This window comes from Daktulosphaira vitifoliae, unplaced genomic scaffold, assembly GCF_025091365.1.
Source record: "Daktulosphaira vitifoliae isolate Bord-2020 unplaced genomic scaffold, ASM2509136v1 Scaffold_5, whole genome shotgun sequence".
Classification (NCBI taxonomy): Eukaryota; Metazoa; Arthropoda; class Insecta; order Hemiptera; family Phylloxeridae; genus Daktulosphaira; species Daktulosphaira vitifoliae.
Window position 1 is genome coordinate 10699171 of NW_026099576.1, and position 24796 is coordinate 10723966.

At 23.6% G+C, this 24796-nt stretch overlaps 4 protein-coding genes and 2 long non-coding RNA genes across 12 annotated transcripts; all 6 read right to left on the reverse strand.

The window, feature by feature from the left end:
• Positions 1–87: 87 nt before the first annotated feature.
• Positions 88–4526, reverse strand: LOC126907069 (phosphatidylethanolamine-binding protein homolog F40A3.3-like). 4 transcript variants are annotated; one of them, XM_050688097.1, is made up of 6 exons: positions 1912–2037; positions 1643–1836; positions 890–1013; positions 619–756; positions 485–560; positions 88–395 (listed from the first exon to the last, which is right to left on the reverse strand). In XM_050688097.1, the coding sequence occupies exons 2-6, from the start codon at positions 1793–1795 to the stop codon at positions 254–256; spliced, it is 633 nt and encodes a 210-aa protein (XP_050544054.1). In that variant the 5' UTR covers positions 1796–1836; positions 1912–2037; the 3' UTR covers positions 88–253. The 4 variants fall into 4 exon arrangements, with proteins under 4 accessions (XP_050544054.1, XP_050544055.1, XP_050544053.1 ...); XM_050688098.1 differs by lacking the exons at positions 1643–1836; positions 1912–2037 and adding an exon at positions 4257–4470; XM_050688096.1 differs by having other exon boundaries at positions 1643–1948.
• Positions 4527–5115: 589 nt separating this feature from the next.
• LOC126907074 (uncharacterized) lies at positions 5116–6722 on the reverse strand. The gene is made up of 2 exons (XR_007704409.1): positions 6432–6722; positions 5116–6242 (listed from the first exon to the last, which is right to left on the reverse strand). It is a non-coding gene; the product is annotated as an uncharacterized LOC126907074 (long non-coding RNA).
• Positions 6723–7128: 406 nt separating this feature from the next.
• On the reverse strand, positions 7129–8235 carry LOC126907063 (uncharacterized). The gene is made up of 2 exons (XM_050688086.1): positions 7305–8235; positions 7129–7236 (listed from the first exon to the last, which is right to left on the reverse strand). Exons 1-2 carry the CDS (start codon positions 8194–8196, stop codon positions 7214–7216), a joined length of 915 nt encoding a protein of 304 aa, XP_050544043.1. The 5' UTR covers positions 8197–8235; the 3' UTR covers positions 7129–7213.
• Positions 8236–10975: 2740 nt separating this feature from the next.
• Positions 10976–13015, reverse strand: LOC126907065 (uncharacterized). 2 transcript variants are annotated; one of them, XM_050688089.1, is made up of 3 exons: positions 12398–13015; positions 12074–12340; positions 10976–12007 (listed from the first exon to the last, which is right to left on the reverse strand). In XM_050688089.1, the coding sequence occupies exons 1-3, from the start codon at positions 12954–12956 to the stop codon at positions 11985–11987; spliced, it is 849 nt and encodes a 282-aa protein (XP_050544046.1). In that variant the 5' UTR covers positions 12957–13015; the 3' UTR covers positions 10976–11984. The 2 variants fall into 2 exon arrangements, with proteins under 2 accessions (XP_050544046.1, XP_050544045.1); XM_050688088.1 differs by having other exon boundaries at positions 12074–13015.
• Positions 13016–14528: 1513 nt separating this feature from the next.
• LOC126907067 (protein D3-like) lies at positions 14529–19397 on the reverse strand. Of its 2 annotated transcripts, XM_050688091.1 has the most exons (7): positions 19119–19397; positions 18914–19024; positions 18723–18846; positions 17695–17832; positions 16894–16969; positions 16736–16809; positions 14529–14825 (listed from the first exon to the last, which is right to left on the reverse strand). In XM_050688091.1, the coding sequence occupies exons 1-7, from the start codon at positions 19149–19151 to the stop codon at positions 14812–14814; spliced, it is 570 nt and encodes a 189-aa protein (XP_050544048.1). In that variant the 5' UTR covers positions 19152–19397; the 3' UTR covers positions 14529–14811. The 2 variants fall into 2 exon arrangements, with proteins under 2 accessions (XP_050544048.1, XP_050544047.1); XM_050688090.1 differs by lacking the exon at positions 14529–14825 and having other exon boundaries at positions 16433–16809; positions 19119–19396.
• Positions 17069–17688, reverse strand: LOC126907076 (uncharacterized). Of its 2 annotated transcripts, none has more exons than XR_007704412.1 (2): positions 17366–17688; positions 17069–17302 (listed from the first exon to the last, which is right to left on the reverse strand). It is a non-coding gene; the product is annotated as an uncharacterized LOC126907076 (long non-coding RNA). The 2 variants fall into 2 exon arrangements; XR_007704411.1 differs by having other exon boundaries at positions 17357–17688.
• Positions 19398–24796: the final 5399 nt, after the last annotated feature.

A 24796-nucleotide genomic window follows, 5' to 3' on the forward strand; every position in this document is an offset into this window, starting at 1 on the left:
TTCAACAAATATACATTCTGATAAAAAAACATGTTAATATAATGAAAACAAAAGCGAAAAGATTAAATTAAGAAAATAAACTATAACTTTAAGTCGAAAAATTCATTTATTAAAACTTTTTATAGAAAGTACATAAATAATTTAATAAATTGAAATGAGGACATATGTATATATATATATATATATTTGAACATATTTAATATATTATTGATTTAACATTTCCAGGTTAAAACTGATAATCATTATTAGCAGATTAAGCTGCACCCAATTGTTTATAAAGCAATGGTACATAATCATCAAATTGTGCCTGATAAAAATTGCCAGCAATTGGTGATCCAAGGGTGTATTTCTTAGCAAATTTATGAATAGAAAATTTTTCACGATTAAGAGCTGATCTAAAAAAAAAAATAAAAACAAAATATTGAAATATAATTAAAAAATAATTTATAAAAATAATATTAAGAATAATTTTTTAAATATTCACTTGTTAGTTAAACGTGGTTCATCAAATGTTAATTTAGATGGTTGTTTGTATACCAAAAATACATAACGATGAAGTCCTAAGAACAATATTTCAAAATAAAAATAATAAGTCAGCAATCATACTGTATTAATTACCAGTATTTGGTGGTGGTCCTGAACCAACATATTCTGAAAGAGTTTCACCTTTGCTTATTTCAGTACCTGGTATATTTCCAACAAGCCAATGGTGCCATTCTCTATAAGTATGTTCCTTTCGACTAGGAGCATCAGGATCTATTATTTATTTAAAAATGTAAGAATATCATTTTTTAACCAAAAATATGTATAAAACATAAATAGTTTTTAGGTAATTTGTTGACTAGTTAATGTAGTATTAACTTATATGGTGATACTTAAAAAGAAATACCTGTCATGCATAAAGTGTAAAGAGTGTTATCTTCAACATCCCATTTAACTGTTGGTTCATCTTTTACTTGTGTTGGCGTAAGTTCGTTTCCATAATCTACATTGACACCACTAGGATATGATACCTAAAAAAAAAATTAGTACAATATTAAAAACTGAAATAAATATTGCATGACTTTAAAAGTTAAATTAAATACTATAATACAATAAAAATCCAAAATATTTATTATTTTAATTATTTAATTGTTGTGAGAATAAATAATTTAAATATTAAATTCAATATTTAGGAATAAAACATTACCAAATTATTTTTCTGGACAATTTGATAGATTTTTAATAAATAATATCATAAATTTAAATAAATTATTAACTTCATTTTATGAAGTAAAACTAGTTTATACTTCCTAGAGTGTTATATTCAATATTTTAATATATGTGTCATGCCATATATTGATGCTAGTTTTAAAATCCATTTGGTATATTAAAACCAATCAAACTCTTTAATAGACTTCAAAATAGTATTTTCAATTTGTATTTACATATAGAATAAAGGTTTTACAATATGCCAGGGATCATAAAATATTGACAGAAAGATATGATTGATCTTCATGTAGTACTATGTTGATAAAATAATAAAACTTTTATAGATAAAAATTAACATTTAAGTTTTTAAAACAGTATTATAGAGCTTAACAGAAAGTAACAGAGCTAAAATTGGAAAAGTTTAATTAATTTAAATTGAATGAATCGTTACTTGTATTTTTCCTTTAGGGGCTTCAGGAATGACATCTGGCACAATTTCATGTTGTTCCATGATCTTTTGATAATTAACAGAAGTACTGAAACGAGCAGATAGTTGTGTAAAAACTTGAGAAAATAATCGTGTACAAGTGACTAATAATGCCATGAACACAGTCAATAACAAGTGCGGAAATTGAAGAAAAATTGCTATAAATAACAGAATAGTTATCCAAAACTGTTGGTGTTTTTACAGAATTTTAATAAAAAAAATTTATGTATTACCACTATATTAGATAACGAATAATATGATTGAGTAATTCTAAATAACACTTGAAGCCGATAATAGTTTTTTTTTTCAATAAAGATTACATAAATGATTACTTCTATGCATTACTAATCTGTTGAATTATGCGTACATCCAATGTAATCAAATTATTTTTAAGTGATTAAAAGATAAACAAAATTCCATGGAAGAAAAACAGCACAAAGCGCTTGCTTTTTAAAAAGATTAAGATTTAATATAGTTAATACATGAAAGTCCGGTTCACATGTACAATATTTATGAATATTAAATAAAAGATATCATAGTATATTTATTTTAGTATTTAAAACATCATAAAATGTTTATAACAAGTTAATGAACAAAACCTACACCATTTTCGTAGGGTAATCAAATTTTTAGGAGATTGAGCTAAAATTAATTCTTTTCATACGCCGGTGATTATCATAATACGAAATTATAGAGAGTATAACAAAAAAATATTTAAAAATCTATTAAGCTTTGATTAAAGTATTGGTGGAATAAAAAAATAGATTTAACATAAAATAATGTAAAAATAATTGGGCTGATTGTTATTTGTTGAAATATTACTATTTTATGACATAAAAGGTGTAGTAAAATTTTACTAGATCTAAAAAAAAAGTGAAGTATTTTTTAAATTTCAGCTTGGTTTATAAGCCTGGCAACTACTTAGCATTTAATTTTGTTATAATTAATTTAAAATAGGCCTTTTGAGCTATCTGAGATATTTGAGGAAGCATGCTAGCCCCTTTAGTTATGACCCTTTATAGTATTTCAATTCATTGTCATCCAAATAACAATTTTATATAATTATATAGTAAAATCATTGAGTGTAGAAAATTTTTCATTTATGAAAAGAGTTCAGTAAAAGAAGATAAAATTTAAGGAACTAAAGAAATAAAGTTTTCGTATACAATTTCATCTGAAATTACTAATATTATTTTTATTAATAATCTGTAAAGGCATTAAAATTTTTTAAAGAAAATTTCATTTTTTAAAATTTATTTGAAGTATAATTTTTTTGGACTAAACCTCTTTAATAAATAATAATTCTTATAGATTGCTGTTAATACTCAATTATTTAATAAGTAATTAATAAAAACAAATATTTGTTCAAAGTTTAGAATTTATTTTGATAAAAATTATATAATGAAAACAACAAATGTAACATAAATACATAAACAATGGTTTATACATTTATTTATACAGTACTATGATTTATAAATACCCTATTTAAAGAGTGTTTTAATATATAATAGTTTTGTTTTTTTAAATAAATATTGTAATAAATTTCTGTTCAAGTTGTAGTTGGCTGTTTGTAGCGAAGTGGCACATAATCATCATATTGTGCCTGATAAAAATTACCAGCAACTGGTAATCCAAGATTGTATTTCTGAGCAAATTTATGAATAGAAAAATGAGTACGATTACCAGGTGACCTAAATTACCATTTTGATTAATATTATATTATTAATATAGTAGAAGAATTCTTAAAAATAATTACTTGTTAGTAACATATGGTTCATTAAATATTAATTTAGATGGTTGTTTGTATACCAAAAATACATAACGATGAAGTCCTAGAAACAGAATCAAATAAAAAGAATAATCAAGTAAAAATGATGATACGTAAGTAAATACCAGTATCTAGAGGAGGTCCTGAACCAATATATTCTGTAAGAGTTTCACCTTTGCTTATTTCAGTACCTGGTATATTTCCAACAAGCCAATGTTGTACTTCTCTATAAGTATGTTCCTTTCGACTAGGAGCATCAGGATCTATTATTTATTTAAAAATGTAAGAATATCGTTTTTTAACCAAAAATATGTATAAAACATAAATAGTTTTTAGGTAATTTGTTGACTAGTTAATGTAGTATTAACTTATATGGTGATACTTAAAAAGAAATACCTGTCATGCATAAAGTGTAAAGAGTGTTATCTTCAACATCCCATTTAACTGTTGGTTCATCTTTTACTTGTGTTGGCGTAAGTTCGTTTCCATAATCTACATTGACACCACTAGGATATGATACCTAGAAAAATGAACACAACATCTAATAACATTGATTTTTTTAATACCAATTAATTTGGTTATTTAATTAAACACAGACTAATATATTTGTTAAATATATATATATATATATTTTTGTTAAATATAGATTGAGATTCTGGAGAATTTATTAAATTTTATAATTTTGAAAAATAAGGATCAACAAAATTAAATCTGAAGTATAATTTTATTTAGAAAATGATTAAAGAAATTTAATTATGACTATATTTACATTATTTAAGTAATGTTGATTGGAATTGAGTAAATTGTTACCTGGATTTTTCCTTTAGGGGCTACAGGAATAACATCTGGCACAACTTCGTGTTGTTCCATGATCTTTTGAGCATTAGTAGCAAAACTGTTTTGTTAATTCTTTCAATTTAATACTTGTATATAATTAAACACATCCAATTTCATTCGCTCAAGCGTAGGAAGTTTAGAGTACTTAAATGAATTATATACCAATATACTAGATTATTCTTATCATTTCGTCAAGTAATTGTAAATTACCATATCCAAGTGATTAGAGCAGTTAGTAGAAATGTTACAACAAGTTTTGAGGGTATATGAGAATTAATTCCGAGATGATAGGGACCAGGATTTGATATCATTAAATATTTTTATTTTAATATATATATATAATAATATAATATATATTTTATATTCAGTGTAGTCAGATTTCAATGCAATTTTGTTTTGTCAATGCTAAAGTACATTTTTATTTATAACACTTAGAAAATAATAAAATAAAATGTTGAAACATTAAAATTTACAGGAACTGTTAATTTTGTTCTTATACCTCAATTTATAAAGGACTTTAGATTCTCCAAAGATAATTTTTTTCAGGTATCCATCCTTTATGGAACGAATTCCTTTACAACACTGCTAGAAGTTATTCAGATAACATAATATATCTCTATAAAACAATGAAACATTAGACCACCACTGTTGACAAGTGTGTTTTATAACAATGACATAAATATGGGTAATATAGCCGATTCGGTGGTGTCAGAAAAAAAACTGTTGTTCCTAAAATAATGTTTGTATTATTCATACATCGAACAATTGGCATTATTAGCAGATAATTTTAGCTTCGATGCGAACCTAAGAAGGTATTAATTTTGCTAAGATGTGTTTTTTTTGTCACTTTTTCTCAGCTCTCACCGAACAGATTTCTTACAACGATACGTCAAAAGATCACAAATCGTATCTAATCACAGACATTACCCTCAAAAATTGAAAAAATTTCCCTCGTTCCCCGTAAATGGGGGATATCTTAAAAAAATTACAAATTTAAAAACAATTAATTTCGACATTTTTTAATTGTTTTTTTTTTAAATAGGCATAACTTTTTTAAAAATACCAAGTAAATACAATTTGTTTTTATATAGATACAAGAGGTACTTACCTATCATTTTGTATATTTTTTTTTATAAATCTAACCCTTTACCTGCCCACAGGGGGAAGTCAAAATGACAACTTTTTCACAAAAAATTAACTTTTAAAAGTTATATATACTATTCTTTATCATGGACTTTATTTTGTCTTCACGGTGAAAATAGTTACCAGATGCTATTTTTGTGTGAAAATTCTTGATTTTGTATTTTACATTTTTAACTTTCAATACAATTTTTTTATGAGAAATAATATTTATATCCCGCTTTTATTCGACATACTTTATCTTAATCAGGATATAAATAAGGATATATCAGGTCATGTAGCTTTTGTAATAATCCACCAATTTTTTAAAATTAAACATTATCTAAAGATTTGCATCGAAGCGTTTTTTATCATAGTGATTTTAATCACTGTCAGATATCATCTATACTGGACCCAATTATGCACTTCACCACTGTGTCGCGACCCCCTTGTGCTGGGTTTTTTTAAAATTATTATTCAATTTAACTTTACGGAAAATGTAATTTTTTATCTTTCATACGAAGCTGAGAATATATTAGTTTTATGTTAATATACAGTATATTTTTTATGTCTGTCCATAAAAAATGAACAGCTATAACTGGACTAATATTAATGATCAAACCTAAGTACAAGTATGGTTGGAAAGGGACTACTCACGCGTATAAAAACTTTTATTCAACTCGAGTTTTGCAAATTCCAAAATGTTTTAAAACTATAATATTAGGTTTGACAATTTCTAAACTACATAAAATGGAAACTTTTGAAGTGTATTATAATTAAAATGACAACATTGTTCAACAATTGTTCTTATATGAGAAATCAGCCGTCAAAGTAAAACAACTGCAATTAAAAAAAAAAAATTATTTTCAATTTTTAAAAATTTTCCAGGACGTCGGTGTTCTTCAAACTTGTACCAAATTAAAGTTAGCATTAAAAAAAAAAAAATTATATGTTTATATTGTCAAAAGAATGTAGAAATAGCTGTACAAAATGTACATATATTTTATGTACATGAAACCTATTTCTTACCTTTAGTTGTATACATTTTTTTAAAAGTTAAACTTATTTCTTTATTATAATAAGAAACCCAACTCTCACTTTTCATTTATTTAATTGAGTCATACCTGCACATTGCTTTCAATGTAACTTTAGATACATATTTTTCTTGAATTTTTAGAATAGTAAGTAATTTAAGTTAAGCAAAAAAAAAAAAAACAAATAAGTTTTATTTATTTTTATTAAGTAAATAATTAAGTGAATTATGATAAAAAAATCACTTAGTATACACGATAAAAAAAATTGAATAAACCACTTATATAATCAAAAGTAGTACATCCTTTATTAAATTTATCAATCATGAAGTTTTTTGTGTGTTTATCAGTAATACTTTATAATGGTGTGTAACTTTATTTTTCAAATAGTAGCATATTTAATGAACTCTCTGATTTATTAAATAATGATTTAATTATGAAAAAGATTTGTTGATAATAACTTTTTATATCAATTTTTCAGAAGTTAACATTATTATACTTGGGTGATTAGAGAAGTATAGCCAATAAATGTTTGTCGATAAAAACAAACCGCTTCACTTCTGACGATTACTAAAAATTTTGATAATTGTTAATATCAATATTGTATATAATTTTTCCGTGCGTAGAACCAATAAATAATTGTATGATTCACCATTCATGTTTATGTTTTAATAATAACTTAAAGATTTTTAAAGTAATATTGTAAATTATAATTAATTATAAAACAATTAATATTATAACATTTAATAAGTTTCTATTTCTGTTGGCGTTGGGATTTCTTCATCTGTTGTTAAATTCTAAATCTAGAATTAAAAAAAAACTTATAAGACTATGAATTTATATTTTAATTAATATTTATTATTTAAAATACCTAAATCAATTATCTCCTCTGGTGTTGGGATAAATGTATTTTCGATGATTGGATTAAATTTAAAACCCAGTTGAAAATACTTTTCTTTAATTACTGTCTTGATATAATCTTTAATTTTTTTAGTTAAAAATTTAAAAAATACTAATCTTACGCCATGGCGAAAAAGAGCTTTGTATTCTTGAATCCATTCATTCCATAAATAATCCTCATCATAAGGTTTAATATCACAATATCTATTAATTTCATATTTTAAATTTCCTATCATACAATAAGAAAATGAATATACAATATCAAATGACGAAGACTTTATAGATTTATCATCACATGGTACTATTGGATCATTCAATTGGTCAATAATATTTCCTATTCTATCTAATAAAGGACTCAATATATAGGGACGTCGGTAAGCTCTTTTAAAATTAGCCCATGGTAAACGATGTAATAAATCTAAAGCGTCTATGGCTCCTTTCATCAATGTTGCTATTGGAATAATTAATGTGGCTACTATGTTTATGAGTTCTTCTATACAAATGCATCCTTTTATTTTGCCATTTTCTTGGTTACTTTTTTTTCTACTAGTTTGTAAGCAGTTGATAATAATTGAAAAAAGATTATTCATAACTTTTGCATATGTACATCCAAGATATATAGTCAAGCCTCGTACCTTTTGCTCGCATTTAGATTTATATGTTGGTGTTTCAATCAGTCTTTTAAGACAATATTTTCTATTCGAATATTCAATAGAGTTAACATCGTTCAAATTTTTCCATCCCGGATACGTTAGTAACTTATCTATTTTATTTAATTTTTTTCTTAATAGCGAATCTGATTTTGTTTGTAAAATCACATAAAATAATAAAAAACTAAACTTGACAAGTTTTAGCGAGAACATTATAAAATATTTAATAATAATTATGATTCAAATTTTCTAAACAAAATTAGATGCACAAAGTATCAAAAGACACGTATTCTACATTTATAAATAATTAGATATAAACTTATGATAAAACATCTGTGATATTATAATAAATTTCTTAAAATTTCATAATTTATTCAAATTTATTCATTAATTAAACATTTGCTATAATAGCAAAAATTCTCATAATGTAGTAATAACACAAATAAAAAAAATTACATAAAAAACACACCATCAATCTTTTATCGAGAATTATTACACTATCAACAATGTGATAACAAATAATAAAACATAATGGAATATATTAATTTCCACGATTCAAATTATAGTTATGAAAATATCTGAATTAATGATTAAAACATTAAAATACTAATAAGAACAAAAAATATTACTAAAAATTACTTTTTTTACTACATTTAACACATTAGAACAAAACTAATATATATATATTAATTTGTTTTATTTTACTATTTAAAAAAATTATAAGAATACCAAATGTATTTTTAGCTTCGATGCGAAGTTGAATAGGTATTAATATTACTAGATATGTATTTTTTTTGTGTCTGTGAACACTTAATCTCAGCTCTCACTGGACCGAATTTGCTAAAAGTACGTCAAAAGATCACAAATTGTATCTAATTGAAAATTTTACCCTTAAAAATTGAAAAAATTTCCCTCGTTTCCCGTAAATGGGGGAAATTTCCAAAAAAACTACAAATCAAAATGTGTTTCAAAATTGTAACTTTTTTACAAAAAATTAACTTTTTCAAGTTAACTTTTGAAAATATTCCGGAAAGACTGACTCTTTTATATATACCTTAAATTAAAGCATATGTAATATACTTTAATTTGAAAAAAAAATGACCTCTGGACTTGTATTTTTACTGAAAACGGACATCAAAGTTAAAGAAAAACGTACGATTTCCGTGAAAAAATTCTCGATTTTATATTTTATATTATTAAATTTATATTTCTATAACTTTCGGAAAAATGTATGGATTAATATTTTTATTTTTTATAAATAATTTTTATATAACCCTTTCATCTGATACAATTTTTTTTGTAAATCGGATCATACCCCTTTATACAAGGGGGGTCAAAACTTTAAACATGCGTATTGTAACTAGGACATTTTCAATTTAATTTTTGAAAGTATTCCGAAAATACTGACACTTTTATATATATATTAAATTAAAGATTATGTAATATACTTTAATTTGAAAAAAAAAAATTTGACTTCTGGATTTGTCTTCATGGTAAAAATGACTACCGTATTCAAAAATATGCTATTTTTGTGTTAAAATTCTGGGTTTTGTATTTTATTTTATTTTAAAATACCTGACAAGGGGAGTACAGAGATTTTCATAAATATTATATAAATCAAATTAATATAGCATAGAAAATTAAAATTATTTAAATTTTTTTGATTTTTTTAAGTCGAGAAAAGTTACTTTGAAATTTGAACTAGCTTAAATTGCCATTTTTTTCTGTCGTCGGAAGGGACGTAGGTTGCCGACTCGATAAAACTTGTGTTTTACGCACTTGGGGTACAAGGTTACAACCCACGTATGGCAAGGAATTTTTTGCATTTTTTTCTTGACGCTATTTAAGTTAGAATAAATTTTCAACTCCTTTGATTTTAATCCCATTTGGATTCAATAACTTCAATAAAGATCAAGGATCCCATCAGTGTTGTCGCCCCTTGCAAGAAGAAATTTTTTATTCATATTAAAATTATTTTACTTTATTTTAGGTTTTAGCTTCGATGCAAAGCTGAGAAGGTATTTTTTTGTGACTATCATTTATTTTCTCTGCTCTAACTTGACCTACATTTTCCAACGATACGTCAAATTATTATAATTAGTTGAAGATATTACCCTCAAAAATTGAAAAAAAAATTCTAATCTATCAATAAAACAGTTACTTGACCCATGTTCTCCATACAGACAATTAAAATCATTCATTTCTAATGTTTTCAAAATATTTATTGACGAATCAAGTTTGATATAATAATTTGAAATGATAGGTTTCAACTACAAAATTAAATAATTTTGCTTTGTAATTTAATAATTTTTTTACTCTATTTGTGTATGCTACTACTAGATCATAATATTCCAAATTTGTTGGTAACATGTTGTTTTATAAATTATTTCTAAAAATATATGATTTTTAGTTTCCCCTGAATTAATAATGAATTTTTACAATTATAATCAAATTTTATAATACGCTCAATTGAGTAAATATTTTTAACAACTTTGTTTTGATTGATTCTTTTAGTTAAAGTAAATCGTTAAAATTAATTAGCTTCTGAATATTTCAATTGTAGAATCTTTTTAAACACCAAAAGTTACTGGGAATTGATTGCTATTATTTCTATTTCAATTATCTATTACGATAAAAATTCACAAAAATATTGAGCTTTTCTGATAAATTTACTATAAATAGTAAATATAAAATTTCCTGACTGCATATTAATCATAACGATATAATTTTTTTAATTCTCATAAAATTTTTTATTTAATGATGTCCATTTCAAACTTGCCAATTGAGCTAAAAGTTATTGTAATAAATTAATTTTTTTTTATTATTAACTTTCACAAAAATCAAATTTTAAGGATTAACAATATAGGTTAAATATGTCATTTTCCTTATTTTTAACATAATAATCAAAATCAGTATTAATATATTTATATAATATATATATATATATACAGGGTGATTTTTTTATCATAACCCACTCAATCACTTACAGAATAATAATAATTTAAACATTTTTTTTTTTATTATCTTTAGTTACACATTATTCTTGAATTTTTAACTATGTAATACTTTTTAAGTTCATCCCTTATGCCTTGGAGGGGGGTCAACTTTGTTTTTTTAAATGGTAACACATATTTTTAATTTAATAAAATGTTTGAGTTTTTAATTTAATAGTAAATGGCATTTGAATTTTTAATATAACTTAATTCGTTTATTAGATATAATCATTTAAAGTTTCAAATTTTTGAATTAATATACAGGTATAATACACAAGGGATTACAAATATAGGTAGCTAATTGGTTTTTTATAACATCGATATTAGCAGGTACACAGCATTGTTATTATCAATTGTAGTAAGGCACATTGTTATGAGTTTATAAATACACTAACTGACAATACAGAAAGTATATCTATTGATAATCATAATTGATAATAAACAATCCGTGACTGAGACAGCAATGTCATAAAAATCCAATTAGCTACCTGTATTTACAATCCCATGTGTATTATACATGTATATTAACTCAAAATTTTGAAACTTTAAATGTTTATATCTAATAAGCTAATAAAGTTATATTAAAAATTCAAATGCCATTTACTATTAAATTAAAAACTCAAACATTTTATTAAATTAAAAATATGTGTTACCATTTAAAAAAACAAAGTTGACCCCCCTCCAAGGCATAAGGGATGAACTTAAAAAGTATTACATAGTTAAAAATTCAAGAATAATGTGTAACTAAAGATAATAAAAAAAAAAAATGTTTAAATTATTATTATTCTGCAAGTAATTGAGTGGGTTATGATAAAAAAATCACTCTGTATATATTATATATTATATTAAACTTTTACGTGTACAATCAACAAATAATTGTATGACTCATCATTTATGTTTATGCTTTAATAATAATTTAATGATATTCAAAGTAATAATGTAATTATAAACAATTAATCTTATAACAACATTTAATAAGTTTCTATTTCTGTTGGCGTTGGAATTTATTCATCTGTTGTTAAATTCTAAATCTAGAATTTAAAAAAAACTTATGACTATGAATTTATATTTTTATTAATATTTATTATTTAAAATACCTAAATCAATTATCTCCTCTGGTGTTGGGATAAATGTCTCTTCGATGATTGGATTAAATTTAAAACCCAGTTGAAAATACTTTTCTTCAATTACTGTCTTGATATAATCTTTAATTTTTATGGTTAAGAATTTGAAAAATACTAATATCACATCCTGGTCAATAATGATTTTATATTCTTGAACCCATTCATTCCATAAATCATTCGTATCATAAGGTACATATTCACAATAGAACTTAGTTTCATTATTTATATCTTCAAATATACCTTTAAAAAATTTATCTATAATACATAATGTCCAATAGTATGTAGATATATCATTACGTGATAAAGATTTTTCGTTTAATTTGTCAAGAATGTTTCCTATTCTATCTAATATAGGACTTATCATATAGGATTGTGTTAGAATAGTAGACCATGGTACATTATGTAATAAATCTAAAGCGACCATGGCTCCTTTCATCAATGTTGATATTGGAATAATTAAAGTGGCTATTATGTTTATCAGTTCTTCTGTACAAATGCATCCATTTATTATATCATTGTTTTGTTTAATTAGTTTTTCACAATTTTGTCGATAGTGGAAAATAATTGAAATAAGATTATACATAACTTTTGCATATGTGCATCCAAGAAATATAGTCAAGGCTCGTATTTTTTGCTCGCCTTTATATTTATGTGTTGGCGATTCTATTAGATTTTGAAGAAATTGTTTTTTACAATAACGTGTTACGTAGCTCACATCGTTTAAATTTTTCCATCCTGGATACTTTAGTAAATTATCCAATTGTTCTATTATTTTTTTTAAAATCGAACGTGCTTTTGTGTGTAAAATCACATAAAATAATAAAAAACTAAACTTGACAAGTTTTAGTGAAACCATTTCACAATAATTAATAACTATTATGTTTGAAATTTTTAAAAAAATATATAATTCGATGAAGTGTCAAAAGATACGTATTTATTCTTTTCTACATTTATAAATAATAAGATAAACATTCATAATAAAACATCTGTTGTATAATAATAAACTTCTTTAAATAGAATCATATTATTTTGTTTTAATAATTGTTTAAAGATTAATTATAAAAAATAAATATAGAAAAAAAATTATTTTATTACAGCATTTAATGAATAGCTTGTATTGTAACAAAAAGGTACTCTTCATTTTTTATACATTTTGAAAATATTTTCTTGAAAATTTACTGCTTGTTATGATGGAGTTAGATGCTTTATTATCTACATAATCGTGTAAAGGTCTGATTTATATTGTTGAAGTATATTATGTATTTATTATGAAGTATGTCTGAAATAAATAGCTACCAAAGGGAATTTTTTCCTCTTAGAATTAACACGTAATTTTTTCTTTAAAATTGAATTCAGTAGAAAATTATTTGAAAAAAAATTGTAATATATAAATAAGAAAAAATTTAATATAAAATAAAAAATTATGAGGGAATTTGGTTGATTGGCAAGCGAATTGTGGGTAACAATTAATTAGAATTCATTACTAACATAATATTAAATTTGTAAAAAATTCAAACTAATGAAAAAAAATATATTTTCTCTAACTATCACAATTATTCATAATACTTTGGAAAAAAATTAATTAAGCTAGTATTACAGGAACATTTAATTATTATAATACTAGATGAAATAGACATTTAAAATATAATATATTATATTATAAATTTAAAATAAAAAAAAGATTGAATGCTTTTTTGATAATTCTACATAATAAAATAATCTTTTAATTAAACTTTTTTTTTTAATATTGTAGTACACTCAAAAGCCTAAAATATATTTTTCTAAAATTAATTTAGATAAATATTGGAACTTAAGACCTGCTTCCCTAATTTTACTATACTAATTAGTAATCCTAGCATAAGGATTTAACATAAACTAAATGGTTTTCATAGTTTTTAGCTTCGATGCGAAGCTGAGAAAGTATTAATTTTACTATGATGTGTTTTTTTTTTTTATGTCTGTTACCACTTTTTCTCAGCTCTCACCGAACGGATTTCTTTCAACGATACGTCAAAAGATCACAAATCGTATTTAATCAAAGACATTACCCTCAAAAATTGAAAAAATGTCCCTCGTTCCCCGCAAATGGGGAAGATATCCAAAAAAATTACAAATTTAAAAATCGGTACATTTAAGGATGTTCATAACTGAAGGGCATAATAATATTTAATTCTCTTATAAAACGCATTTTGTATTTAAATAAATAAAATTACGCTTCTTCACTCTCTTCGGCACATCTAAGGCTGTACAGTAATGAAGGACACAATAAAATTAAAAACCTTTACGTTTTCTAATTTTTGAATAAAGTAAAAAATATATTATTAAAATTCTATGAAGATATTTGGGTAAAAATAAATAAATAAGACTTGTTGTGGATAAAATATTAATAAATCATCTAAAAATAATGTTTACCATTTAACATAACAAATAAAAAACTAAGTCATAGAGACAATATATTTACTTTTACTGACGCAGATACTATGTAGGAAAATGTCGACCAAGAATATCAACAATTTTTTCCATACATAAAAATCAACAAAAAAATGTAAGAAAAATGGCCTTTTTATAGTTTTGGGGGAGTAAACCAGCGTTCTCTAGTGAAATTCCTGAGATGTATCATTATTTGTGATTGGTTACTTGTGGTAGAAGCCTTGGTGTGGGCGTTGTTAATGAATTGCAAGGAACTGGTTTACAACATGTGTTAAAAATGGTTATTTTGAATACCCTAAAAGAAAGCATTCCTTAGATGATTATAAATATGTGATATTTAGTACTTATGTTAATAATTATACTACATGTTGTTATACCAAAATAAACCAGAGATAATTATCATTATTGTAGTGTACAATAATTAGATTATGAAACTAATTAAATTAGTTTATGGGGATGTTTCATTAAGATTTTGTAACTTTTTACTGATTCAAACGTTTTAAAGATGGTCGGATATTCATTAAAAATGACAATCGTCCTGTGCAACCATCAACATCGAAAACAACTATACTATTACTCTTGTACAAAAAAAAAAAAAAATTAGAAACGACTGACGATTGACTGTTTGAGAAGTAGCCTATGAAATTGGTATATCAATTGGTACTTGTCATTCAAATGTAACAACATTAAATAAATAAAAATATAAAAAATAGAACTTTTTCAACTTAACTTTTGAAAGTGTTCCGGAAATACTGTGTCCTTTAAACTATATAAAATTAAAGCTTATTTTATGTACTATAAAATAAAATAAAAAAATTTGTCCCGATATCTTATCTACTATGTGCAAATTGCTGTCAAAATTTAAAAAAAAATGTAATATTTGCAATAAAAATCACCTTCTATAAGGATGTTTTTTGTACTTAAAACTGCCATAACTTTTTTATATTTTTTAGAATATTTTAATGATTCAATCATCATGAACCACATAATTAATCAACAAATAAAAACAATATTAATAATAATATATTTATTGATTTCTTTTAGTTCTATGTTAACATATTTATATGATAATATACACAATGAACTAGCTTATTTAATTGATAATGATTTAATTAAGAAAGTGACTTGTCTATTAAAACTTTTTGGATCAATATTTTAAAAGTTATTAACGAGTCAACCTAATCGGTAGGAGAAATAAGGCTAAGAAATATTTAATGATAAAAATGGTTTCACTTGCATCTCATCTTTAGACATCACTCTAGAATATTAATTAAAAAATTATCAAAAATTCATCCAGAATGACTCGTTGGTATTAACATTTGGACAACATTTGTTTTCATTTAAAAAAATAAAGTTGACATAATCTTTAAAGGTTCTAACGTTCCGAAATTTTATAAAAATTTAAGAAAACACATTACTTCTTAATAATTATTGTATTTTGTAATTATTACTGACAATTTTATATAGCAAATTATTGATTGGTTTAATTTATTTTTAATCATGTCGTACTTTTAAAAAATGCAGATATTCTGGAACATTTTCAAAATTTGATATGAAAAATTATGTTGAGTATATGAATATAATTGTGTTCAAATCTTTCCTGTTATTAAGTTTTTGGTTAGGTTTTCAAAAAAAAGTATTTTAATAAATAATTGTTTTATGTAGTATTAAAATATTTGGTTAGGTCCATACATATTTAAAAGTGATAGTTGTTTTTTTTTCAATTTTTAAGGGTAAAGTCTTTAACAAGCATAAAAATATGCGTATAATATTACTTAAATTTAGAAATTAGCATAATTAATAATTTTGCTAATATAGTTTAATTATATTTTATTATAGCTAAGTTTTTTGTAAATAAAATATTCAATTATTTGTTATAAACATCATTAAATAACTAAGAAATACTAATAACAGTTTCAACATTTATATTATTTCTTTTATTCGAGCTATTATTTCAGTATAAAAAAACTAAATATTTTAATCAAAAAGACAATTTACTTTACCAGTGTTTTGTATAAAAAAACAAATAAAATAAAAATAGTTTAAATACGTCACTAATTTTTAATAATTTAAAACATTAAAAAAATAAGGTTTCTTAGTTTGATTTTTTGTATTCTAACATTTTATCAATTTTTTCTTGAGGAATTCCTAATTTTTTGTATACTACTATGGCATAATTATCAAATTGTGCTTCATAAAAATTACCTCCAATAGGATATCCTAAGTTATTTTTTTGAGCAAACCTTTGGATTGAAAATTTTTCACGCCCCTTAAATGAGCTGAAATATAAGTGTAACAGTTGTATATGTTTAATATTTAATTATAAAGTAATATATTAGTATTAATTATTCTTCAAATATTACTTGTTAGTGATAGAAGTTTCATCAAATTTCAATTTTGAAGGTTGTTTATAAACGAGAAATACATATCTATGAAGTCCTGGAAAGTATATCATATAAATTTGTCATTAATTTGTTACCTTAATAATTAAAAAAAATTATAATAATGACTTATAATGATATCTGTTGGAAGTCTACCACCTTTTCATCATAACTATTTCACTGTTTAACATCGATGATTGAGAGTTCTTAACACTTTATAGCAATTAATTATTTTGCATTATAACTTAGAAGATTTGGATTTTCTTCCAACGATAAAGTTTGTGTTGGATCGGTCATCATATTGCAACTCTATTAAGTCTATTAGTCCAAATTAATAATCATAGGCATGAGTACAGGGACAACAAAATCATCTCAAAAAATTTGCTCTACCCTATTGGTTAAATTTCATTAAATTGGGCTAGTTATTAACGAAAAACTATTTTACTTTATGTACTTTACTGTATCTTATAACCAATATTTATTCTTAGATAATTAGCGCATAATTATATATAGTAAAATGACTACAGGTTGTTTGAACTTGATAAACTTATACCTTAAATAATTTAATATTAGATAATATTTCAAAACGTTAGCGTCATTATTATTCTACAACTTTCATTAATTAAAATTGAATTTTATTACCAGCGTAGAGTTATTATACCTGTAAAAATAACGTTAAAATTTTCACTTTTACTACACTTTAGACAAGTGTGTCTTTTACCATAAATGCAATAAAAAATATTTTTTTCAGCTATAATTTTTTCCCTAAAATGAATGCGTTACCTGTAGATGGAGGAGGTGCTGAACCAACGTATTCAGCAAGAACGTCACCTTTGTTAATATCACTTCCTGGTATATTGGTCACAAGCCAATGCAAGAACTCTCTATTGGTTGGTTCTTTGCGACTTGGGGCATCCGGATCTATATAAATAAAACAAATCCAATATGTTATAAAACAATTGTTTAATAGCATATTATTCAATTATTTTTATTATATATTATACAACAACAATTATTTGTTATTGTAAACAGAACTTTTGTATATAAAATAAAATAATCATTTTGATCTTTCAATTCGTATTTTAAATTAACATTCTTTGCTATAATTGAGGTACGGAATTGCATTCATTTACATATATATTTTTTTAAGTCACATTGGGTTCCAACTTTTTGCATCTTTGTCGTAGTATAATAAAGTAAACAAGGCATAATTTCATCTTAGAGAAAACTTCCCCAATGTCTCCCAAAACTAAAATTTTTATAATATTTTATTAGTTTAATATTTTGTAACCAAGAGTCTAACAGTCTAAAAGAATTGAACATTATATCTTATACTTATTATAACTATATATTGAACTTCTATAAATAACCGTGACAAATTTTTACTATTGACGAATGGTACTTATTAATGGAAAATGTAGGGAGTAGGGTCCTTTTAAATTCATGTTTAATCTGATTTTTAATAATTAATGATTTTTTTCTAAAGTTGTAATTTTATGAAATTGAAATAACTTTTAGTAAAAAAAAAAAAAAATTGCTTGAAAATTAAGAATCTTTGTATGTTAGTAATTTTCTACGCATTAAAAGCAATGGAATCTGAATTATTTAACAGCAGGTTAGTTATTTTAGATATTTGAACATAAAATTTGTACTATTTTGACAAACAGATTATTTTCATGGAAATAATTGGTGGTATAATAATTTGAATAATTATTATTTATTTAATAAAACTAAAACTATTTCTATTTTTATAATTAACTCTCTGTAACAACGAACCTCGCTCTCCATTAATTATAGAAAAAATATAATACCAACTAAACAAAGAGTAAAGAATGTATCAGGACTGGCATCCCATTCTACTTTTGGCGAATCTTTCACTTGAGTCGGAGTAAGTTCGTTACCTAAATCTGCTTTAACACCACTTGTATAAGTAACCTATTTTAAATAACCATTTTTTATTAGAAATTTTAAAATGGAAAGTATATTTAATAATAATTCTCACTTCTGTTTTATTTTTTGGTGCGTTAGTTAAAACATCCGGTACAATTTTATTGCTTTGAAAAATTTCAGCCAAATATGCATTGGTTGAAGAGTAACTAAATACGTTCAACACCTATACAATTTTAATATTAACTTAAAATAAAATAATATTGGTTGATGTTTAAATATTTAGTTTTTTAATGTACTATACATAAAAAAACCCTTACCAAAATAAAATTTATACAATTTGAAAAAGTCATTGCTATGCGTGTCTTCTTACAAAGTTAAGTTACTTGTGGTGAAAATTTACAGTGGCGTCCCATTTAAATAGAGATAACGTTACTTTGAGCTAAACAAGTAGATAGAGTAACATGGTTACTAACCACAATGATTATATACAATATAATATACGTCTATTGTGAGGTTTTTTTTTGTATAGTTATAGTGAATTTTGTTATTTTTAAATAGCTCTATTTGTTAATAACTTTTTTCATCCAAAACCAGTCATAAATCACTAATGACACACATTTCAACTAGAAAATAAAAATAAATAATGTAATTCATTTATAATTCAAGAGATTTGAAGAATTGAAACTTTTAACAATTTTGAAGTAAAAGAACTAAAATTAAAATTTATATTGTCTAACAAAAATTTGGTAGTCTTTGAAATTCACTCATGTCTTGATTTAAAATAAGTATTTTATTTTTAATAATAGGCTAATTATTTTGTATATAGATATCTGATAACTAATTAATATAATATTCACAACATTCATTACGAAGAATATTAAATACAGAATGTTATATAGAATGTTCAGTAAATAAGAAAACAAGTATCTATTGTTCTCATTGTTCATAACAATTGATCTGTTTTCTTAATTGCTGATCACTCTACCTACCAAAATTTATTTTTATGATGATATAATTATATCAACTATAATATCTTTGTCATTGTTTGGATGAATTTGTTTTTTAATCTTCTAAATTTAAGAGTGACAGGTTTAAATACATGTTTTTCATTTAGTTGATATTAACAATTAAAAATGTATGCTTGCAATTAGTTATTTAAATAATTTAACTTCCTTAAAAATGTATTCTATAAAAATGAATAAGAGTACTTTAATTAATTTGAAATATTTGTACAATTAAAAAAAATTGTAAGTAATTCAAAGTATTTAGGGGAATATTAATTGTAATTAATATTTTTATTATCCTCATGAATTACTTTCAATACAAAATTAAAAATGAATAATGTTTAAATAAATGTAAAACTTATGGAATCAGTATTTTGGAAGTTTTTGCGTTGTTATGACTGTTATTAAACATTTTGACGTCCAACCACCCCCTTTCGAATTGGAAGCAATTGAATCATAATCGTTTTGTGTCTTGTTTTTGCACATCAAGTTTATTTTATATGCTCTTCCTAAGAAAAAAGTATAACTCCACCCGAATACAGTTTACGATCATGTTGCTTCATAAAGTAAAGCCATAAAAATTACTTAAATATGAAGTATGTACATAGTGAAGTCAAGTGTTTTAAACTCTGAAAATGCAAAAAGAATTATTATTACATTGAAATAATTTATATACCCCCGATAATATTATAAAAAGATATTCAACTTCAAAAAGAAAAATTGTAAATTGTAAAAACGAGTGGTAAAAAATTTAACTCCCAGCGAACTTTTTAAAATAAAATGGATTTTTTTTTGTTATGTCTCAAAAAAGTTTTTTGAACATAATATAATAATACAGTATATCTCAATTAATAAAAAAAATATATCAAAAAATAAAACTAGAAAGAAAAACAAAGAATTTTGATTTTAATTTTATTTGAAAAATAATTTAGTAGGTGAATCCTGAATAATATAAAATTATTTAAGACTCCCATTATTCTATAAATAATATACATACAATTTATACATCAATTCGTAATAATTGAAGGACATTTTCAGTAAGAATTATTATAGTTATCATACATTTAAAATTATACGCTAATGTAATTAATTACGGATGTGGTAAAAGGATAAGAAAGAATAATTAATAATTTGATTACATATTATATTAAATCATGTTTCCAATTATTTTATCATTAATAGCAAAAATATATTTTATTGGTAAAAGAAAGAAAAATAATATTAAAATTTGTATACTTGCGTTTATTAATTATTTGATTAACTTGAATAAAAACCAAATAAATANAAAAATATATTTTATTGGTAAAAGAAAGAAAAATAATATTAAAATTTGTATACTTGCGTTTATTAATTATTTGATTAACTTGAATAAAAACCAAATAAATACCGAAACTATAAATTTTTAATAGATAATTTATAAAAAAATGAATTCTTACTGAACGTATAATAAATGTATTAAATATAAGTTATTTAATTGATCATAAAATGTAAATATAACAAAGTATAGTCTAGTTAAGGTACTTTGTTACAATAATTGGTTCTTTAAAAAATCATATCTAAAATTTGTTTTTGTAATGATACATTAATTGAAAATTGTTTTAATAACTTCATCCTATCTATGTTGATTAAACTTTGATAACTAATAAAATAATTAAATGAAATACGTACATTTTTTACTTTATATTAATTAGAATGCACGCAAGACATTGAATATATTTAGTTATTTATGTACAATTGATAACAGCTTTATGAAGATTATAATAAAATAACTAAAATTAATATTATAAAAACGGTAGCGCAGTAAAGTGGGGAACGTGGCATAGTGTAAAAATATATCTGAAAGTGATTAAAATCGCTACAATAAGAAACGCTTTGATACAAATCTGAACATAATGTAATATTTTAAGAAATTGGTGGATTCTTCCAAAAGCAACATCAACTCCTATTTCCTTATTTATATCCTGATTAGTAGTTCTTTGATTTATAAGTTCAATATATAAATAAATACTAAGTAATTTATTGTTTTAATTATAGTAATTAATCTTAGAATGATATTGATATTTAATAATTTAATATTGTAAATTTTACGGAGAAATTATAAAAAATTATTAAGTTGTTATATATTTTGTTACTTCTATGGCATATTGCATACAAATTGAAGCAATAATTTTCAGAAAATAAGTTTTTGTTAATTATGAATAAATACACTCGTCTAAAAAGAATTTATATCAATGAGAAAAATATACTTTTTTTTATCATTTTTTTTTAATATTCGTTTCTACTAATTAGTAAAGATGTATTTAAAATTAAAGATGATAAAAAAATATATAATTTCTGAATTAACTACAGTGCAAAATTGGTTTAAAAAAACGGTAGCACAGTGGGGTCGAGGTACAGTGGGGTCGAGGTACAGTGTGGACGAGGCATAGATGGGACAAGTATAGATGATATCTGACAGTGATTAAAATCACTATCATAAGAAACGCTTCGATGCAAATCTGTAGATAGTGTTTCCTTTAGAGAAATTGGTGAAATATTTTAAAAGCAACATGAACTCTTATTTCTTTAATTATATCCTGATTAGTAGTTCTTTGATTTTAAAATATAATATATGAATAAATACTAATTATAGTTTTTAAATTTAGTATGAAATTGTGAGGCCAGCTATGATGTATGGTTAATAGTGTTGGGCGGTTGATAAGAAAGTAGAGCAGAGAATAAGTGTAGCAGAGATGAGAATGCTTAGTTGGATGAGTGGAGTGACTAGAGAAGATAGGATAAGGAACGAGCATATAAGAGGAAGTATAGGTGTTGCGTCAATCGTGGATAAGATGACAGAAAATAGACTTAGATTGTTTAGTCATGGTATGAGGAAAGAAGAATCGAAAGCTGTAAGAACAGTTATAGAAATGAATGTTGAAGGAAGAAGAGATAGAGGAAGACCAAAAAAGAGATGGAGGGATGCTATTGAATGCGATTTGAGGACAGCTGATGTGAGCGTAGAAGATGTGGGAGATCGTGTCAAGTGGAATCTTAGGATAAGGGTGCCCGACCCCAAGTAGTTGGGATTAAGGCAAAGAAAAAGAAAAATATTACCAGATATTCCGGTGGCAATTGACATAATATGATTGTTATTTCGGAATGTACAATTTAGCGTTTAGTTGGGTTTAAATAATATAGCGTCAAATCAATTACCTACTCTATCGGTTGTATCTCAATATACACTACACTTTAATGATACAATAAATAAATAAACTCACACATACACACATATGCATTTATAACATTGTGTCTAATGTAAGTATAACATGATAAAAAGTAACCGTAAAATGAAAAAAATGGAATATAAATTTTATTACTCATATTAAATGTAATGTAACTCGAAAAATATTTGTTTAAATGAAAAAATATAAGATTATATTTTTATTTATAATTGTCTTTTAAACAACTTTTGTGCGAAACTTTTTTTTGTAAGTTAAATATTTTTTTTTGAGAAAATTAAGAAAGCTCATATTTTTGAACTTTTGCGAGGATTTAAAAAAAAAGCTCAATTCCAATCTTGAGGACTATTAGTATGTCATTATACATATTTTAATTCAACTTTTAAAAAAACAAAATTTTTTCCGCAATTTTTCCTTTGTTGACTGGCCTAGATGTCAATTTTAAACTTGTAATTGAGCTAAAAGTTATGGTAATATATTCAATTTATTTTACTATAAACTTTCATAAATCTTTATCAAAAATTTTTCATCAACTTTAAAGAACCAAAAAAATAGGTTAAAATTGAAAATTTGGACTGATTATTTTTAACATATTAAAAATCAAATCAGTAATAATTTGAAAACAAATTTTTTTTTCTTTTAATTATTATTTTATATATATAATTAGTAATAATATAAAAAATTAGAAGTGATAGAAATAGTCTACTTGCAGATTTGAAAACAACGCGAAAAGTTGATTTAGAAAAGTATATTTTTGCTTCTGATGAAAGTTCCTTGTAGTCCAGTGCATTTTTTTATAGTAACAAACAGTTTTTATTGAAAATTATTGTATCAAGCCCTTTAAATTTTTATACACGTAAAAGTAAAGCAAAATATAACTTCTTTATTATTTTTATAATTTCTCCGTTTAAATTACAATATTAAATATCAATTTCATACTAAATTTAATAATTATAATTAGTATATATTCAAATATTATATTTTAAAATCAAAGAACTACTAATCATGATATAATTAAAGAAATAAGAGTTGATGTTGCTTTTGGAATAATCCACCAATTGCCTAATTAAAACAAAAAAAAAAAAAGTTTGTTGGGAATTTTTTCTGCTATTCTGCAAAATTACTCCTTCGTTGACTAGAATGAATCATTAAATAGAAAATTTTATGAGAATTAAAACAATGTTATTTTTAAGATTAATATGCAGTCAGAAAGTTTTATAATTATTATTTATTGTAAATTTATCAGAAAAACTCATTATTTTTTGCATTTTTATCGTAATAGAACACTTAAATAGAAATCATAGTAATCATTTCTAAGTAATTTTTGATATTTAAAAAGATTCTACTATTGAAATATCCAGAACTGAATTAATTTTAATGATTTACTTTAACTAAAAAAAAAAAAGTTAATATTTTGAATCCCTCTTGTGGGCAGGTAAAGGGTTAGATTTATAAAAAAAACCAAATGATAGATAAAGACATGCATCTAAATAAAAAAAAATATACTGATTTGGTCATTTTTGATAAAGTTATAACAATTAACAAAGTTATAAGTTTTATACACTGGACTACAAGGAACTTCCATCAGAAACAAAAATATACTATTCTAAATCAACTTTTCGCGATGTTTTAAAATGTGCAATTAGACTTTTTCTATAACTTCTAAGTTTTAATATTATTAAAAAATAGTTTTTACATATAAAAAAAAATAATTAAGAACAAAAAAAATTGTTTTAAATTAATACTGATTTGATATAATATTTAATATTA

Excerpts from the sequence above, each read along its gene's own strand:
- LOC126907069 (XM_050688097.1), bottom strand. The coding sequence starts at position 1,795 with ATGGCATTATTAGTCACTTGTACACGATTATTTTCTCAAGTTTTTACA. Across the intron at positions 561-618 it reads AGGACCACCACCAAATACTG|GACTTCATCGTTATGTATTT; the intron begins GTAATTAATACA and ends TATTGTTCTTAG. Across the intron at positions 396-484 it reads GAACCACGTTTAACTAACAA|ATCAGCTCTTAATCGTGAAA; the intron begins GTGAATATTTAA and ends TTTTTTTTTTAG.
- LOC126907063 (XM_050688086.1), bottom strand. The coding sequence starts at position 8,196 with ATGTTCTCGCTAAAACTTGTCAAGTTTAGTTTTTTATTATTTTATGTG. Across the intron at positions 7,237-7,304 it reads AGAGGAGATAATTGATTTAG|ATTTAGAATTTAACAACAGA; the intron begins GTATTTTAAATA and ends TTTTAATTCTAG.
- LOC126907065 (XM_050688088.1), bottom strand. The coding sequence starts at position 12,956 with ATGGTTTCACTAAAACTTGTCAAGTTTAGTTTTTTATTATTTTATGTG. Across the intron at positions 12,008-12,073 it reads AGAGGAGATAATTGATTTAG|ATTTAGAATTTAACAACAGA; the intron begins GTATTTTAAATA and ends TTTAAATTCTAG.
- LOC126907067 (XM_050688090.1), bottom strand. The coding sequence starts at position 19,151 with ATGACTTTTTCAAATTGTATAAATTTTATTTTG. Across the intron at positions 19,025-19,118 it reads ATTGTATAAATTTTATTTTG|GTGTTGAACGTATTTAGTTA; the intron begins GTAAGGGTTTTT and ends AAAATTGTATAG. Across the intron at positions 18,847-18,913 it reads CACCAAAAAATAAAACAGAA|GTTACTTATACAAGTGGTGT; the intron begins GTGAGAATTATT and ends TATTTAAAATAG.